The 17,769-nt window shown below is 61.4% G+C and overlaps 2 protein-coding genes across 2 annotated transcripts in view; both read right to left on the reverse strand.

The window, feature by feature from the left end:
• The window catches only part of MPP1 (MAGUK p55 scaffold protein 1), a 48,719-nt gene that overhangs the window by 2,514 nt on the left and 28,436 nt on the right, over nt 1–17,769 (reverse strand). The window contains exons 2-12 of the mRNA XM_083797871.1: nt 13,722–13,930; nt 8,902–9,045; nt 8,582–8,660; nt 7,472–7,557; nt 6,763–6,831; nt 3,311–3,507; nt 2,920–3,026; nt 2,196–2,276; nt 1,582–1,662; nt 1,123–1,325; nt 721–795 (exon numbers count right to left, since the gene is read on the reverse strand). Of these exons, the coding sequence (XP_083653997.1) occupies nt 721–795; nt 1,123–1,325; nt 1,582–1,662; nt 2,196–2,276; nt 2,920–3,026; nt 3,311–3,507; nt 6,763–6,831; nt 7,472–7,557; nt 8,582–8,660; nt 8,902–9,045; nt 13,722–13,832 (1,233 nt within the window). The 5' untranslated portion in view covers nt 13,833–13,930. The remainder of the gene's footprint in view (nt 1–720; nt 796–1,122; nt 1,326–1,581; nt 1,663–2,195; nt 2,277–2,919; nt 3,027–3,310; nt 3,508–6,762; nt 6,832–7,471; nt 7,558–8,581; nt 8,661–8,901; nt 9,046–13,721; nt 13,931–17,769) is intronic.
• On the reverse strand, nt 13,955–17,699 carry LOC310881108 (uncharacterized protein). Its single transcript, XM_083797881.1, has 3 exons — nt 15,018–17,699; nt 14,757–14,886; nt 13,955–14,575 (listed from the first exon to the last, which is right to left on the reverse strand). Exons 1-3 carry the CDS (start codon nt 15,223–15,225, stop codon nt 14,560–14,562), a joined length of 354 nt encoding a protein of 117 aa, XP_083654007.1. The 5' UTR covers nt 15,226–17,699; the 3' UTR covers nt 13,955–14,559.

Here is a 17,769-nt window from a genome sequence, read left to right on the forward strand (position 1 = left end):
CCCCTGCAGCCTGCTGTAAGCTTTACAACCCCCAGCTAACGGTCTGGGCTGGTCCAGCCTCGGAGAGGTGCTCCGGGCTGGCTGCGAGTCAGGAGGAGCACGGCTCTGTGGGATTTCCTTTTTCTCCCGCCGCTCCCCATCTCCCTGGGGTTAGGTTAGCCCCGGGGGAGCTGCAGGCGGTGGCACGGCAGGGAGGCAGAGCTGCTCTCTGTCTCTGGGAACCAGGCACGCAGCCGCCAGCCTTGGGGTGCTCAGCACCGGGTGAGTTAACTGCAGCATCGGTGCCGCTTGGTCCTAATTTTGGAGGGATGAGCACAATGAGCTGAAGAATGAAACGCTGCTGTTTGTGTGCCCAATTTGCATAGCTGATGGCAGGAGAAGTGTTCCTGCTCTGCAGCACTGCTGCAGCTGGAGCCGGTGCTGGGCTGTGCACCCAGCTACGTGTTAGCGGCTCGTTGTGCTGCAGGGCCAGTGCTGGCTGGGGTCTGTATGTGGGAGTCAGCCTAAGGCTGCAGGAATCCCTCATTCCTGTTCCTTGGGTCTGGGCTGATGAAGTCTCCCTGCTTCCCTGGACCACAAGGAAGATGATGATCCTCGCTATGGAGCAGGAAGGAGAGCCCCCGGAGAGCCCCCGGCTGCCACAAGGTTTCTGCCCCCAGGGGCCGTGGGCTCCTCCCCACCCCCTGCCCATGGAGGGGAAACTGCCACCGAGCCACCCACCTCCTCTGCCTTGTCTGTCGGGGCGATGAAGACTATGAACGGGGAGAGCTCTGCCGTGCGGACGATCTTCAGGGTCTGTGGAGAGAGCAGCATGCGGTTACCGGGACGCAATGGTGCCTGTGATGCAGCGGTGGGCAGCCATCCCCGTCCCTGCAGAGCACCCTGCTCTGGGCTGGCTGTTGGACGTCGCTTCGTGAAGCAGCGCCCACACGCCTGGTGTCTGACAGGGGAGAGGGTCCCTGTCCCAGCCAGGCACGTGCTGCACCCACATCTCAGGAATGGAAATGCCACCCCGATGCTCCCCGGCTTTTTGCCGTTGCCTGGGGAAGGCTGGGCTGGTCGCACCCAGCACAAGGGTAGTTCAATGCATGGCAATCCCCATCCTGCCCCCCTGCTCCCTACCTGGGGCTCAATGTCCAAAATAGCGACTTTGTCCTGCTGGTGGATCTTGTGCACTGTTTCAAACTTGGTGCCGAACATATTTCCCTGGTAGCTTCCAAACTCCAGGAACTCGTTGGCTGAGATGTCCCGGGTCATCTCCTCAGTGGAGACGAAGTAGTAGTCCTTCCCGTCCACCTCGTTCTTCTTCTGGGGCCGCGTAGTGTCTGCGGGGAGAGGGAAACGCCCGACGCTTCAGATGGGTGCTGACCCCAGAAGGTCTGGGGAACTGACCTGGGGGGTTTGTGGTCCCTTTCTGAGCATGGGGCTAGGGCAAGGAAGAGCACAGAAGACCTGTGTACCTCCCATCTCATCTGCTGCCAGAAGGTCCTGACCCCACTGCCTTGAGGAGGAGGTGAGGAAACGTTCCACAACAGGTGCCAGGGCAGGGCTGCATGCCCCTCACCCCGGTGGGTTACTTACGTGGAGCTGGGTACATGAACTTCTCGGGGTTGTTGCTGAGCAGAGCGTTCTTGATGTGGCTACGACCCACTCCGCTGGCTCCTGCGGGGAAGGAAGGATGGACGCTGGAGCCGGGCTCGGGAGGAGCCAGGGCCCCTCTGCAGCTCCACGTCTAAGGGACGGTGCCAACGCTCCCATGACCCGCTTTCTGAGCAGGTCTGTGGTGTTCTCCAGCCTGGAGGAGGCTCTCCCTGCATTAGGTGCTCTTGCCTCCAGCCCCAGCTGGGGACAGGATGGGTGCCTGCAGGCTGGGCTGTGAGCTGCCAAGTCTTTGAGCTCTACCAGCTGCACCCCCGGCATGGGGGCGCTCACTTTGGTGCAGCTGCACAGACCAGAACGATATTTAAGAGCCAGAAACTCTCCTGAATCCACTCCACCCCAGCGCTGCAGTGCAGGTGGCAGCCCACATGCAGATGTCAGCCTGGCTGGGGACTGCTGCAGGCAGAGGAAACGCTCCCCAGAGCTTACAAGCTTTGAAGGGCAGCGCTGCCCCAGCCCACGTTCAGCCCCAGCTCCCCATGGCCCCCAGCACGTGCAGCCCCCGCGCTGAGGAGGACGGCTGGGGCAGGGCCTACCGATGAGCACCAGTGTCTTCCTCTTGAAGGCGGGCAGCCTCACCACCTCCTCGTAGGAAACCACGTCCAGCTGGTCAAAAACTGGAGCGGAAGAGAAACAAGACAGTAATTAGAGCTGGCTTGGCTACAGCAGCAGGGCTGTGTGTGTCGGAGTAAAGCCAGATCCTCTGGCAAAGTGAGGGGAGTGATCAAGATGGGGCTGTGAGCTTCCCCCGGCGTGGCTGGTCTGGGAAAAGAGCACCGGCCTCACCGCAATGGGTACGTGGGGTGTGGAGCAGCAGTCTCTGCAGAAGCTAAAGTATTTCTGCCCAGAACAGTAGGACCCAGGAGCCGGGTGAGGAGGCAGCGGGAAGCTGCAGAGAGCTTGCTGCTCGGGGAGCTTTATTTATCTTGCTGATTTATGGCCCTGTTTGTTGTTGCTCGGAGCTACAGGTCGGGCTAGGAGCCAGCATGTCCTCAGCCCACTGCTGCTGCTGGCCCAGGGCAGGCCGAGCACGGGTTAGCTCGGGGTTTACACAAGCAGCTGACAGGCACGCTCCGTGTCCCAGCAGGACACTGACCTGGGGGTTTTGTGGTCCCTTTTTGCTGTGACTGCTTCCCGAGGGTGTCTGAGTCAACTGCTGTGACTGCTTCCCGAGGGCTGAGCAGCAGCAAGGCCAGCGTTTGCCCTGCGTTCGACAGCCTGCAGAGCTTGGGGGCCCAGGAGCCCAGTGCTCACACTTACTTGAGCTGTGCTTGGCCAGGTATTTATCTTTGCACTTCTTTTTCTTCCCAAAGGGGCTGCAGCTCGGGGCTTCACTCTGACTGGACTGGGTGGTGCTTGCCACACGCCTGCCGAGAGAGGAGGACACCACTGAGGCCCAGCTGCCACCCCGAGGAGCACTGGGATCGTCCCTCAGACACGCGAGGGCAGTGGGGTGGCTGCTGAGGCAGGTAAAGACCCACCCTGGGGTCTCACCCTACTTCTCCTGCCAGCACGTACCCAACAGTCGCCATGCACAGCAGAGCTCTGTGCCCCGGACACCGCCGTGAGATGGGGATGTGGCTCCCAGCCCCATCACCATGTCCATCCCCAGCCACGTGCCCAGACCGGGGTTCCCTCACCAGGGACCTACCACTCCTGGAGCTCTGGGGAAGGGATGAGCCCTGCCGACTCGGTGCCGGAGCCCTCCACGCGGCCCTGCCACCAGTTGCTGTCATCCTTGTTGATGATCTGAATCACGTCGCCGGTCTGGAACTTCAGCCCCGCTTCCTTGCAGGGGATCAGGCTGTCTTTTTTGGGATCATAGTCAAACTGCGCCCTCATGAACATCTGAAAGAGAGAAAGGGCCGCAGTTGGCATGGCTGTGCCGGGCGGCTGAGCTTGGCCATATGCAGCCCCCAGCCCCACGCTGCATCTCCTGGCAGCAACTGCGCAGCTGCTGCAGGACTGCTGCCCCTGCGCAGCACCGCGTGGGGGCTGCAGCACCTGTGGGGGCTGCCCAGCCCCTGGGCAGTGCTGGTGAGAAGCCAGCCAGGAGCAAGCAGGGCAGGCACGGGGCCTTCAGCTGGCCATGAGCACAGTGTCCCGTCTGTCCCTGCCCGGACTATCCCGGCCTCTTCAGCATCAGCTACTCCTGCAGCATTGCCTTCATCGCAGCTGTGACTGGAAATGCATTTCTGCTTCTTCCCAGGCCTCTGTGCCGCCCTGCCTGGGGGCTGGGGAAGCCCTAGGAGCCAGGAGGGCATGAGAACATGGCCTTTATCTGTCCTTTATCTGTCCCGCCCAGCCCAGCCCCACTGACTGCCCCCTCACACCCCCCTGAAGGCAGTGGGCAGCCAGGCACCCCCAGGCTCTCACTGCCCCCAAGCTCTCACTGCCCCCAGGCACCTTTGCAAGGCCAGCAGAGGAACAGCATGAGGGTCTCACACGGGCCTTGTTTTGCAGGAAGGCCGTTCAGGAAGAACAGACCGTCAGAGAGCAGCAGGACGGATGGCAGCCACCTCTCCCTGGGAGGAAGGCCCAGCGCACACATGCACCCAGCACCGACACTTGTTCTTGATGCCTGGATGAACACTTTCTTGTCTGAAATGCTGCTGCTGTTTGCCTCTGGCCAGTGAGACCAGGAGTAGGGTGGGGGAAAGGCCGAGGCAGGGTACGGAGAGGGAAGGGCAGTGCTTAGGGAACGAAGTAAGGCTTTGGCTAAGCACAAATGTCACCTCGGGATGTGCTGGGTGCCATGCACCAACCCCAGGAGAGCAGAGGCCCTCACCCATGGTGTGCCCCCAGCAGGAGGTCCTCCTGCAGGGACAGCAGCACTGCTGGGCCCAGCCTCACGTCTGTGCTAATGCAGGCTTTCCCTGAGCCTGATGGCATTTGTGTGTCCCAGAAACGCAGCACATAGCAACTGGGCAACAGGATCCACACTGGGTGATGCCTCTGCCCCATCCTCAGATGTGATAGGTCTGGAACATCGTCCTCCCTGGGCAGGGCAGACCGTGCTGTCCTTATTCCCCATCAAAACAATTTCCCCACAGCATGTCCTCCAGCAGCGCTGCTGTGACCTGCCAGAAGCACGGGGCCAGCAGGACACAAACACGGTTCCCTTGCTGCCAGGAAAGCAGAGCACACGGATCAAGCTGCACCATGAGACCTCTCACGAAGGAAGACAACAAACATGGAATATCCTTCCAGGGTCCAGCCACCTGCTCAGGACCAACACTTGCTTTGAAAGCGCCCTGCAGTGCCAGGAAGGTGGGCATCGACACAAACACACAGGGGACACACAGCAGGCACTGCCCAAGCACCTTTCTGGAGCCCTCTTCTCCCGCAGTCCAGGCGCCCCAAGCCAGGCATAGCCAGGTCCCTCCACTTTTGGAAAGACCCCACCAACTGTCACCCCCAGACAGCTCCAGACATTACCCGAGGACTGCAGAGGGCCAGCACTCGGTGCAGATTATTTGCCAGCCCCCTTTCTGGGACTGGAAGCTCAGGCACCGAGCAGGCTCCAGCAGAAGGAGCCTCGGTATTTAAGGTCAAAAGCCTGCAGTTTACGTTGGGGTTGGAGGTGACCCTGAGAGACCCGAGCACTCGGTGTTTCTCATTAGGATCCTCCCAAGCAGAACTGCCACGAGAGGCCCTCGGCTGGCCTCGTGGTGGCCAGCTGCCAGGCTGCGGGGCCAGCCCGGGCTGGGCGCTGCTTTTGCCCAGGGCATCGTGGTGCTGGGATCTGCACCGCCCCGCCTGTCGCGCTGTGAACCGAAGGGGATCGCGGGGACAGAGGAGGTGAAACAAAACCAGGAGTCACTCTGCTCTCAGCAGGGGACTGCGACAAGCAGAGACCTGGGCACCTCGGGAGCTGTTGGTCCCAGGAGCCTGGTCGCATCGAGAGGAGGAGGACTGCTGCTGCTGGGAAGGAGTTTGTCCTTGTGCCCTTCCCTGAGCCCAGAGCCAGCCTCCGGTGGTTTGTCCTTTTTTTCAGAGGTAACTTCTTTCTTGGTGCTGAGCTGGCCTGGCCGATTGGAGCTGGCTCGGTCAGGCCAGGGAGGGTGGACAGCAGGAAAGGGGAGACAGGGCCAGCACTTAATAAACAAACGTGCGCAAGGCTGGTTGAGCTGGATTGAGGGCCGCAAGGGCTGAGAGAGAGATGGGGTGATTTTCGCTCACCACCATATTCAGAAGCTTCACCTCCTCTGCATAAGGGACTACCGGTGAAAGGAAGGAGGGGGGCACGGGTTCCCCAAGTCCGTCCCAGAGCCGTCCGTGAGCTGGGGGTCCTGCCCCCACCTCTCCCAAGCCCCTCTCCCACTCCTGCCTGCCCACAACGAAGGGGCTGTGCTGGGGTCAGCTCCAGCACCGAGAGCAGGTCAGTGTACCAGCCACCGTGCACAGACATCCTCCCAGAGGAGCCAGCCCTCCCCGTTACCCCGAGCATTTCGGCCAAAGCAGGACCCCAAAGGCAAAGCCAGCCAAGTGCCCATGCTGAGCGCAGGCATGCACCCACCGGAGCATGTCACCCCCTGCCACAGCGTGTCACCCCCTGCCTGGCAGCGGCAGCAGGAGCTGCCTTCCTCTCCCCCGCTGCTTCCTTCCTCCCACTCGCTCATGGGCAGAGCTGCTCAGCAGAGCTGGCGGCACCCGGAGCTGCGTCGCCCTCCGTGCAGCTGATGCACCAGCCACCAGTAACGGCCCGGCACGGCTGAGAGCCCCGTGCTGCACCTGGAGGCGCTGCCATGAGCTGTAACGGGGACGTGGCTGCGAGGCTCTGTAACGGCAAGGCCTGAAGGCGGGCAGGAAACTCTTGGGCTTCCTGGTGCACACACTGCTGCTTTCGCATCGCCAAAGATTGCGCACAAGTAGGGCCTGGGTTTCCCCAGCCACAGATTGTTTCTGCATACGCATCGGGTTAACTCATCTGCAGTGATGTAAGCACAGGGCAGCTCCCTTCACCCTCCAGCAGCTCAGTTACGGTAACGGGGGCAGCCAGACCCCTATCCTTGCCCAGGTCTCTCCCCAGCGTTGGTCCCTGGTGGTTTGCTCTGGTCCCACCCAGCCCCAGAGCCGTGTCACAACACAGCCCGCACTTACCTGGAGAGCAGGGAGGCGGCTCTGCTGGTTGGGAATGACTTTTATAGAGACCATGCCCTGGGTTTCTTTCTAGTGAACAAAGGAAGGGGAGAAAAAAAAGTTGGAGTAGGTGGACCTGGAGGCAGCCAGACAGCAGCAACCTGTGCAGGGAGCGAGGGCCCACAGAGGAAAGGCTCCTGTGCGCTCCCAGCTGTGCTGCGATGTGGGGAGGCCAGAGCCCAGGCAGAAATGGCTCTGCTGGGGATGGGCTAAGAGCTGTAGCAGCATAGCTTTGCCACGTTTATTCCACACCCAAGGGGGGCCACCGACACCCCCACAAGGAGCTGGCTGTGGGCACTGCCCAGCATCACCAGAATGAGCACGGAGATCTGCACCATCTCCAGCCCAGCTGTCCCCAGGAGGAGCTCGGGAGGAGCGCCCCGTTTGGCCAGCATATTGGAAATGCTTCCCTCCATGCTCACCCCTTCTCAACAGACAAAGACAAGCTCCCCAGGCAGCAGAGACCACCGAGGCCATGGACAGAGGCTGGATATTTGGCCGTATGAAGGCACTCTGGCACAGCAGCCCTGGCTCCTGCCACGTCGCTGCCACGGGCAGCGCTGTGGTTGGCTCTGGTGTCTAGGAGGGGTTTAACTCTCAGCCAGCATGCACATCCGTAGGCCAAAGGGGTCACTCCTGGGGAACAGCCCCGCCACACACAGATACCTACCAGCATCTTCTGCAGCTGGTCAACCGAGTGGTTGCTCACGCTCTGCCCATTGATTTCTATGATCTCATCACCCACGTGAAGGGAGCCTGCCAGCAACGGGAGAAACAAGAAAATGCAGGAGCAGACAAAAGGCACCCATCAGACCCAGGCTATGCAGCTCCAGCAGCCTCCTGAGCCCCGAGCACCGTGGTGTTTGCCTAGGCAGTGCTTGTGGAGCCACAGGTCACCTAACCCCGAGGCACAAGGGGAATGAATTCCACCCCCCTCTGCCCAATGCATACACTTCGTCCACGCTGAAGGTTATCAGGTTACTTCCCACTTTGTGTCTTTCACTGCTTTAGACTGGTCAAAGCACCCGTTCCAGAGTTATTTAAACCCAACCCCAAGTACCTCACTTAAAGCCAAACGACAGCCTCTTTACAAAGCCCTTGAACACCAGCTTTCTTGACTTTATGTGTTTTTAATTTATATATCCAGCCAGATTATAGCCTCAGATATACTGCTATAAATCAGGCTCTGGCAGCATTGGCCATTATTGGAATGGCTTCTGTATTATCTTGGCAGGGGCAAGCTCAGACTTCCCACTTCAACCCCAGGCTGGAAAAGGGGCCTCTTCTAAGCACGGAACATCTCATTTCCACACCCCCTTGGCAAGACCCAAAACCACAAAATGGCACCTATTAATTTCTTTTGGCACTTAATTTTGGTTTGCAGAGCCAATCCACAGCAAGCCTGCCCTGCCCGCGCACTTTAGGAACGGAAAGAGCTTCCCCCACAGCCTCTGGGGTCCGATCCATCTCTAGTTACAGTCACCCCATCACGAGAGGGAGACAGACGGCTCTCAGGTTCCATTTTGGGAGAGCCCTTCCCCCAGCCCTTCATTTCTCCCTAAAGCCTCCAGTGCATTAATGACATCCCTGCATAGAGATGGGAGAGTCCTGAGTTCCTGACATACTCCTGGTGGAGGAAAGGACACGGATATCCATGCCACGGGGTAAAGCCAGCAGTGCTGGGGCAGGGCAGCCTTATCTCTGCACGGAAAGAAGCCAGCTGCAGTTGTGCCCGTGGTGCGTGGCCTCTAGGAGGGCCTCGGCTGTCCCTTGCTGTTACCTTGTCTGTGAATCATGCCCCCGTGGAAGATCCTGGCCACCATGCAGCTCTGCTTGTCGTTCAGCTTCAGCGTGATTCCCTGGAAGACAGGAAAATCCGTGACTGCTCGCCGGAGGGGAGAGCTCCCGCGCTCCCAGCAACATCAGCTCCTCTTGGCACAGGCATCGCCTGCAGGTCCCGGGCAGGAGGCAGCATCCAGCACCCTCTCCTTGTGGCTGAGCGATGTCCTGCTTCCCCCACGGCCAGCCCACCGGCACGGCTCTGCCTGCCCCTCCACCCCGCTCGGTGCCACCGGGCTTTGGGATCTTGGCAGCGCTCACCATGGGCTCCTCTGTCACCTTCTCGAACTGCACCAGGCGTATCTTCCGCACCTCGCGGCCGTTGCTGTGGGAGGGACTGCCCAGAGTCGCCGAGCCGTTGGTGTAAATGTCCTCAGTCATGGCGTTCGGGGCCTGGGTGACGGCCTGTCGGGGCAAAACAGAGACCGGGGTTTAGGGGCTCCCCCTGCGTGGGGCTGAGCTACTCCCGTGGTAAAGTTCCTGGGCGCAGCAGGGAGGCGAGACCCGTGAGCCGGAGGAGAGGTCAGTAAGAGCAAGGAAAGAAAGAGCGAAACAGCTTCACCCTTGAAGATGAAGATCAGCAGTTTTCCAGCTTGGGAGACACAGAGGTAAGAAAACTTTGGAAAAGTTACAGGTACAGAAGCCAAGAGTCCACAGCTGATTGTCTTCTGCAGCAGCAGGTCCCGCATACTGCCGATGTGTCGCAGCAGCGCTTGGCCCAAAGCTGGCTTGTAGCAGAGCATAAAGCCCAGGGCAGCTTCACGGAGCGGTTTGGGACTCACCCCTGAGGAACAGGGGCAGAACTGGGGCCAGGCTCTGCTCTCGCTCAGTTCGCAAGCTCAGCCTTTCCTCATCTAGGTCAACGGGCAACCAACACGCTGCAGAGCCACGTCCCCCTCCGGGCACCGAAGGCAAAGCGCTCCCAAGCCAGCCAGAAGCAACCTGTTCCCCTCCAGCACCCAGCTACAGGCCAGCTGGGGCCGTCGGCACTGGGAAGAGGATTTCAGCCCCGGGGAAATCTGTTCTTTGTCTGCAGCGGGCGCTGGGGCAGGGGTCCCAGACAGGGACCCCCCAGACCCGCCCTGCCATAGAGCAGGGACACTGCAAAGTGAGCTGCCGCCCACCAGGACTGGCCCCGCAGTGCCGGTGGTGCCCTTGGCTCCCCACCGGCCGTCCCGGCTCTGCTGAGCGAGCGGGTGGGAGGAAGAGGAGGAAGAAGAGAGTGAACTTCTCCAGCCCTGCCTGAGGCCAAAGTGCCTGTGAGGTGATCTGAGTCAGCACAGATCACGTTTATCTCGTTCATGCCTCGGGAAAGCATTACACCACGCAATCCCCGGCTTCAAACCCCCAGGCTCAGCAAAGCCCGGTGACCCAGGACACGGCACAGTCTGCTCCAGGGCTGGGAGTTCCCGTCCCCACCATCCCAGCCAGCTGAGCCTCCTGGCCCTGACCTTTGCTTTTTGCTGAGAGCTGGAGAAAACACCCAGGCCTCGACGCTGACACAGCACCAGTGTCACCCTGGTGACTCCTGGAGAGCGAGCCTGGTCACCACAGACTCGCTGCAGTGCCTCAGGAGGGCTCCGGTCACTCGACGGCAACTCTGAACCCAGCAGGGTCCTCTGGGGACCCCGGCAGCCCCCAAGTGACTGCACCAAGCAGTTGGTGCTTGGGGATGGGAAATGCTCAGCTCATGATGGGGAGCTGGGGATGGCACACGCCAGCTCCAGTGCTGAGCAGCAGCGAAATGGATGCAGGAGACGCACAGCTCCCGCTCGGTGCACGCGAGCCGTCTGGCCGCGTCGCCTCCCCTGAACCCTCCCAGCAGCCGTCACGCTCCTGGCCAGCTTGGCCCGTGACCTCTGGAGGCTCTGGAGCGGTGCTGGCAGGGGGCCAGCTCCCGCTACGTACGCACGGCTCCGCAGGAAACATCTGTGCCTGCATGCTGCCAGCAGCCGGCCCCGCGGCCACCAACAGCTCCGCACAGCCCCGGGGCTCGGCTGCTTCTGCAGCCGGGGCGAGGAGGTTCAGGGCTGAACCGCACAGCGCTGGAGGACCCCGGGGCCTGGCACCCTGCCCCACGGTCAGCATCGCCCACCGGGGTGGCTCCTGCTGCTGCGCTGGGCTGCACGCCACCGGGGAAATCAAACATTAACCGGGCAGCTCGTTTACAGGCGGCTGAAGCAGCACTTGGGGAAGCGGCACCCTGGTGCAAAGGGCACGCTTGGTGGTTTGGTTCCTGGGCTCTCCTTGCTGTCCTCACCAAGGGACTTCGATATCGGGTGGCCTTGGAAGAGCACGTGGCGAGCACATGGAGACAGGTCGGGTGCTGCTGGCTTTGCCGAGCGGGCCCCTAAAGCACAGCAGCTCAGAGAGATGCAGGAGGGCAGAGGAAGCCCAGCGCCAGGATCCCCTGGGATTGCCCTCCCGGCACAGCGGGGAGACACGCTCCACCAGCCATGGCGAGCAGCAAAACCCCAGCTCCCTCCAGTAACCATCACCCCTCATCTGGTCGTAATCCCTGCGGGCGTGCATGGGGAGGCTGGCAGAGGTGTGTCCTTGCCCTGGGGTGGCTCAACCCCATCCCGTGAGCACAGAGCAGAGGGAGCCCTGAAACACGCTCTTGCCATGGGGTGGGGAAGAGCATCCCGACTGGAGGCACGGCCAGCTCCTTCCCTGCCAGCATCTGTCAGTGCCAGGGAACGAGCAAGGACGGGGCCGTGCCAGCTGGCACACCCAGCATGGCTTCAGGGCCATCCACGCATCCTGCCCCATTGTTCCCACAGCAAGCCTGGGCATCGCCCTGCCCGCAGCCCTCCCCAGCCCATCTCCTGCACGTCCAGGTGCTGCCTGGACCTTTCTGCAGGGACATCTGCTCTCCTGCTTGGTGCAGAGATATCCAGCCTCTCCTCCCACCCTTGAGCATCACCGCCGTGCAGCAGATGTGTGGACTGGGGTCTCAGTACAGCTTAAAAATAAAAAAATCAATATATAAAAACAAAAGCAAACTAGAATAAAAAAAGCGTGGCTGTTGCTTTGAGGCCACGCAGGCTGGGTAGCAGTGGTCATGTGGCCATTTAGAAGTAATTCATCCTGCCTCCTGCCCGAGGCTACTCCCTGCTCAGGTCTACAATCACATGAGCAACCTCACTCAAGACCTCTTCCAGCAATATGATCCAAGTTTAAAAAAAAAAAAAAAAAGAAGGATTTAAACCAAACAGGATTACACCGCTGAAACCAGAAATAGGCACAAATATGCCACCAGGTCACAGGAGGAAGGGGAACAGAGAAGTAGGAGGGACAAGGGACACAAGTGGCTGTGGGACCAGTGCATGCCGCCAGCTCTGTGTGTCCTCGCGCTGACTCCAGCTCACTGGGAACTGAGATTGAATAGGTTTAGATTTCCTAGGGAGCCCAGTCGGTTTTGCTGAGGCATCATTTTCCCTCAAGGAAAGGCTGATGCAGCCTTCCAGATGTGTTTGCGAAGCCTATCACCTCCAAGGACAGCCAGTAACGCCATGACACCGATGGAGCGGATCCTGTGAGGTGGCCCAGCCGCTCCATTCCCCACCTTCAAAATGGCTTTCTCCCTGCGGCTGCTATGGACTGGAACAGCACAAAATAGGTTTAAGATTAAAGAGCTGAAAACAACCCTATCCACGTCACTTTGGCCAAACCCAGTTGTTTTGCTCTGCTCTCAACTACCAGTTTCGCCCGTGGCCATTTCAGAAGTGGGGACCGCAGCCTTGGCCTGCGCTGGAGCTGGCACTGGTTTGGTGCCACGAGACGCTCCCCGGGGACAGCACGCCGCCCCCTCCACACCCCAGCTCGAAAAAGTGCCCTTCTCTTCACCACCGGCCTCCCAGGGCTCAGATTTGCCCATTTTACAGCCGGGGAACTGAATCACAGCTGATAAGGTGGCATGTCCAAGGTCACCCTGCAAGCCAGGAGCACCGCTGGCAGTAATGCCCACACCTCCTTGGCAAACCTGTATTTGCCAGTGAGGAGATAAGGGAAAGCCGGGAAGGCACGTGGTGGGGCCGAAGGGGAGCGGGCAGCGGTCTGCCTCACTTCTGCTTGTTTTCTAGCAATGACTCTGCTTCCACTTGTGAGGCTTTGCGCGCCCTGCCACCACGGGAGGAGTGCGGCGCGGCGCTTCCCGGAGCGAGGTTCTGCCGGGGGCAGCGGGGAAGAGGAACCTCTGCTGCTCTGTCTGATTTGGGCTGGGAAGCAGGACCCAGAACCTCTCCGGAGAGCTGCTGCGATGCCCCTGCCACTCCACAGAGAGCCACCGTGGGCATGGCCAGCGCTGTCCGTGCCTGCTCATGCTGCAGGGACGAGCACACAACCGACGGGCAAGCTCAGGACACACAAACCAGTTGGGTGCTAGCCCTACAGAGCACCTCTCAAAAGGCCCCATGCAAACCCCAGTTTGTCATCTCTCTCTTTATCCCTGCCGACACCAAGCCACCGTGCCACCAGGGAGCTGCAGGCCAGCTCCTACATCTTCCATGCCGCGCTGCCTTCAGTGATTTATCCCCGCTCCGCACGCGGCCAGGCAAGCGGAGGGGTGGGAGAGCTCCTCGCAGCAGCTGCCCGATCCAAACGCTTTTTTTTTTTGTTTTTGAAGCGCTCTGCCAGGGTTGAGCCATAAAAAAACCGTACAAACCACCGGCGGGGGCCAGACCCCACAAGCCTCTGTTGGATGATGCTCCGGTGTCCGCCGGGCTGGGCCAAGGGCAGCACCCGGGGGGGAAATTTCCTCCCTGCAAGGAAGCCCCAGCCCCAGACACACTCGTGCCGGGGCTGGGGGGGGGGGGGGCACTGCTGCTCTAAGCCTCTGCCGGGAGAAAAGCAGCAGCTGCTGGGCACGGACCGCTGACCTTCCCCCCGCCTGCACCCGGGCCACCCCAACGGGCACGGCCGGGCAGGGAGCCCCCGCAGCACGGCGGGGCCGGCTGTGCCCCACACCCCGCCGGGCAGCCGAGGGGCCGCCACCCGCTGCCGGGACCGTGCCAGGGCAGGGGTCGAGCCGTGCCGTGCCGTGCCGAGCCGAGCCGTGCCGGGGTTCGGCAGGGGCTCACCTCGGGCTTGGCCCGGTTCTGCAGCAGGTGCTCCAGGTAGAGGTCGGAGAGCGCCGTCCTCATGCTGCCGCCGCCGCCGCCGCCTCCACCGCGGCCCGACTTGAGCGTCATGCCGCCGCCCCGCCGCGCCGCCAGCAGCCGCTGCCGGTTCCGCTGGCTCCGGCAGAGCGGCCCGGCCCCGGCCCCGCCGCACCAGCCGGCCTCCAGCGCTGCCCGCACGCTCCGCCCGTGCCGGGGAGGGGCGGGGAGGGGAGGCCGCGCTGGCGGGGCCGCGCCGGGCGGAGCCCCGCGGGCAGGCCGGGGGCGGGGGGGAGCCCCCAGCAGCGCCCGGCCCTCCCCGGTTCTGCCTCAAGGCCGGGCCCGGCGGGACCCCGTGGGGCTGGGGCTGCCCGGGAGCCACCCGCAGAGGAGCCCTGGGGAGGGGCGGGTTAGGTTTCGCGGGTGGGAGGCAGGGTGCCGCGCGTGGGGCCGGGGGTGCCGCTGATCCACGCACCGCAGCAGGGCTGGTGGCGGCTGCTGGGTGCCCGGAGCCGCCCGGGTGCTGCTCTCCTCCTCCAGGCCCCGTCCCCGGTGGTCCCGTGGGATGGGGGCCGTTGTCAGACTTGCGTCCTGGTTACGAGGACACAGAGAGTGGAGCCTCGGGTGAAGTCTGAACTTTATTTCGGGATGGGAAGATCATTTTCCTTCTTTAAAATAAGCTGAAACAAGAAGAAAGTGGTTCTGCGCCTGGCCTTGCCACACCACCTCTGGGTTCCTGCAGTTTGGGGGTTTCTTTGAGCTGCACTCCATGAAGGCTCCACACCTTTCCGCGCTGCTTCTCTGAGCTCCCCGGCTCACCTCAGTCCAAAGCTACCCTAAGAAACACAGGGAGAAGGTGGCCGGCCAGCTTATACAGGTGGCCAGGGGTGCACCTGCCCACTGCCACCTCGTGCTGGTGACAGCGGGCATTTCAGAGCTGCGGCCCAGCGAGCACAGGCCCTTGAGAGCCAGCCCCAGACAAGGGGACACCAGAGGGTGGGCGACGGGCACACGTACGTGAGGCAGCAGAGGAGGAGCAGGATCAGCAGGGTGACGGGGAAGACGTACAGGACTGCCCGTGGGATGTTCTGGTAGAGGTGAGACCACACGTCTCCCAGGTAGGCTGCCAGCCAGGACCGGCGGGCACCTGCAGAAGAAGCATGTCCCGGTGAACGTGAGGAGGAGAGCAGAGAAACACTACAAATACCAGCGCCTTTTCTTCCTGGGTTGGAGTGGTTTGGGATTTGAGCGTGTTTTGAATACCCGCCACATACTTACGTTGGATCAACTGGTTGGAGCCTTCCCTCTCCCGTATGTGACGAGAGGCTTTCCCCACATGATCCAAGTATCTCCCCCGGTCTGCCGCCAGCCTCCTCCCCAGCCTCACCCTGCCCAGCTGGGAGGAGGTGGCCTTGGCCTCGGAGAGATGTTGGGAGATCAGGGCAGTCAGCACAAGGAGCAGGAGGAGGACAGAGCGCAGGGCCATGGCCTCTTGCAGCTGCGCGATGATTTCCAGGCGGGCCCTGGGGCTCAGTCTTCGTCTGCAGGGCTCCCTGGGAAGCCTGTAAAATCAGAGTACGGTGAGAAAATAATGAACTAGGTTGGGGGCCTAGCGAAGTCCCCAGGTGCCTGATGGCATGCAGCACTGACAGATGTGCCCAGGAGGCCAGAGGACGCTGCTGGGACCATCCTCCCCCTACCCAGGAGGGATCTGCAGAGCACTTAGGAGGAGATCTCAGCCAGAGCAACCCTCGTCTGGGCTGGGGGGAGAACGAACGTCATGGGATGGTGGGGCAGGGCTGCAGCGTGCGCTGGTGTGAGCAGAGTGAGGCCACTGCCCGCCAGGCAGCACAATGGCTCCGGGCTCTTGCACCCGCCGCCTGTGAAGCCGGTTGGTAACAACACAGGGTGGGAGGCAAGAAATACGGACAGCGAACCGAAGCCTTGCAGCCAGTCTTGGAAAACGTAGTGGGAGGCAGAAGTGTGACAGGAGGCAGCTGACAGACAGAAAAGGCAGGTACTGTTCACTCCCTCCTGCTTACACACAGGGAAACTGAGGCAGAGGAGAAATAATTTCTGCTTGGGCCACACTAGGAAGGGATTTGTGCTGCTTCAGCCCTTCCCCTGCACAGAAACGTCTGTGTCTCGGGGGAGGCTGCGGTGCATCTCAGAGCTGCGTCATGCCAGGAGGAAACGGCGTCTGGTCTCCATTCCCCACAAGATAAATGTCAAGAGACGCTTCCAGTAATGGATGCCGGAGCTTGGCAGCCCCTGACACAGGGCTCCTGCTCAGCACGGCCCCTTCGCTGCTTGCTGGGTGCCTGGAGAGCAGCCTGGAACCGCTCGGGGCTGCTGGCAAAGGCTGTTTGGTTGCCCACTGCGATTTCAGCAGTTGCCTCTTTGAAAATGGTCCAGAGAGGGCCCTGGTGCAGGCAGCTTTCCCTCTGATCTAATCCCATGTCACCGGACAACGGTGCCACGACAGGGCAGCTTGTTTTTGGAGGCAGGATGAGCCTGGGCATGCACTGGTACAGGCAGGAACCGTGACCCTGCCACATTTGGGCTGAGCTGGGGTCTCTCAGGGGAGATGTAGTTTTCCTGGGAAGAAGGCTGCCCTGAGAAGTGCCCGAGGTGGCAGGTTCTGGGCTCCCGTGCTGAAGGTGAGACCTTGCACCAGGTCTGTGAGCTCGCAGCCACTGCGCTGGCAGGGTGGCCGTGGCACAGCCCTGCCCCAGGCTGGGGTGCTCCCTGTTGAGAAACTTATGGTCCCAGCTCCTGTCTCAAGGCCAGCTCACGCCAGGCAGCGTCTGCTCACATCTGTGCCTGATTATTGTCAGAATGCAATTAAGCCAAAGGGTAATTGCATCTCCTGCCTGGGGCTGTAATGTAATCACTGCCAGGGCCACAGCAAAGGCTCCTTGTACAGCAATGCGGAGCCAGGCGGTCGCATGAGGCTTTCAGCCCTGCTTCAATCAAGACATCAGCTTCTGATCTCTGCTGGGTGTGGGTTCCTGGATGGGTCACGCCGCTGGGCTGAGCTGCAGCACGTGTCCCTGCTTCCTCCCGGCACAGGCCGTGGAGGGGAGCGTCTGTGTGCACCACTGTCCCCTGCCTGGTGCGACCGAGGGTGGGCAGGAGGGTGCCCACGGCTGGGACGCCCTGCACTTGGCTTTCCTGCTCCCACCGAGCCTGGCTGAGCGGTTGGGAAAACGTTGCCTCTCCTGCACCCTGCTCGCAGCTGCCAGGAGCGGGGTGGCCTGGAGGAAGGGTTGCCTGTGGGGAAGGCCGACCTCAAGCTCCCTTTTGTTTTGCCACGAGGACGTCCTGGCTCTCCAAAAGCATCAGGAGCCTCGTTGTGGTTTCAGACCAAATCAGCGGCACCTAAACAGGCTCAGGTACCAGAACACTTCCGCAGTGACAACCTTTCTGGCCTGCAGGAGAGACCGTGCCCCACACCAGCAGCCAGGGAAGTGTTGTGGGACAGCCCTGGCCCCCTCCCTACCCTGGGGACTCACAGCACAGGGTGCGGGCGGGCGCAGGCTCTGCCGTGCCGGTGGTAACGATGCCGCTGCCGCCGCGGAGGAGAGGCGCGCCCCCCGGCAGCCATGGCCCCCACCTGCCCGCAGCACCCCAGGCCTTTCTGAGGTGGCCATCGTTCCGGAAGGTCCCCACCGCTGGGCGTGAGGCAGAAGCAGTCCAAGGCCCCACAGAGTCACTGCACCAACAGAGCTGCTGCAGGGAGCAACAAGGAGGGTGTTGCTGGAGGCAGCCCCGAAAAGCCCCACGGTGGCATCGGGCCATGACAGCAAGCACACTATGGGAAGGAGATTGAGGGAACCGGAGGACCAAAGCCCAGTGCTGAGTCAGGTTGTGCAAGCGCTGCCTCCAGGCGAGATCAAAAATCACCACTGGTTGTGAAATGTGCCCTGGGGAGGGGAGCAGGGCCTCCGCCCCCAGCCCTTATCTCTGCCACCGCCTCCTGCAGGGCTGTGCTTGTGGAAAACAAAGCTGAGGAAGGATCTCTGGGGCT

The sequence above is a fragment of the Anser anser genome, assembly GCF_964211835.1.
Source record: "Anser anser genome assembly, chromosome: 13".
Classification (NCBI taxonomy): domain Eukaryota; kingdom Metazoa; phylum Chordata; class Aves; order Anseriformes; family Anatidae; genus Anser; species Anser anser.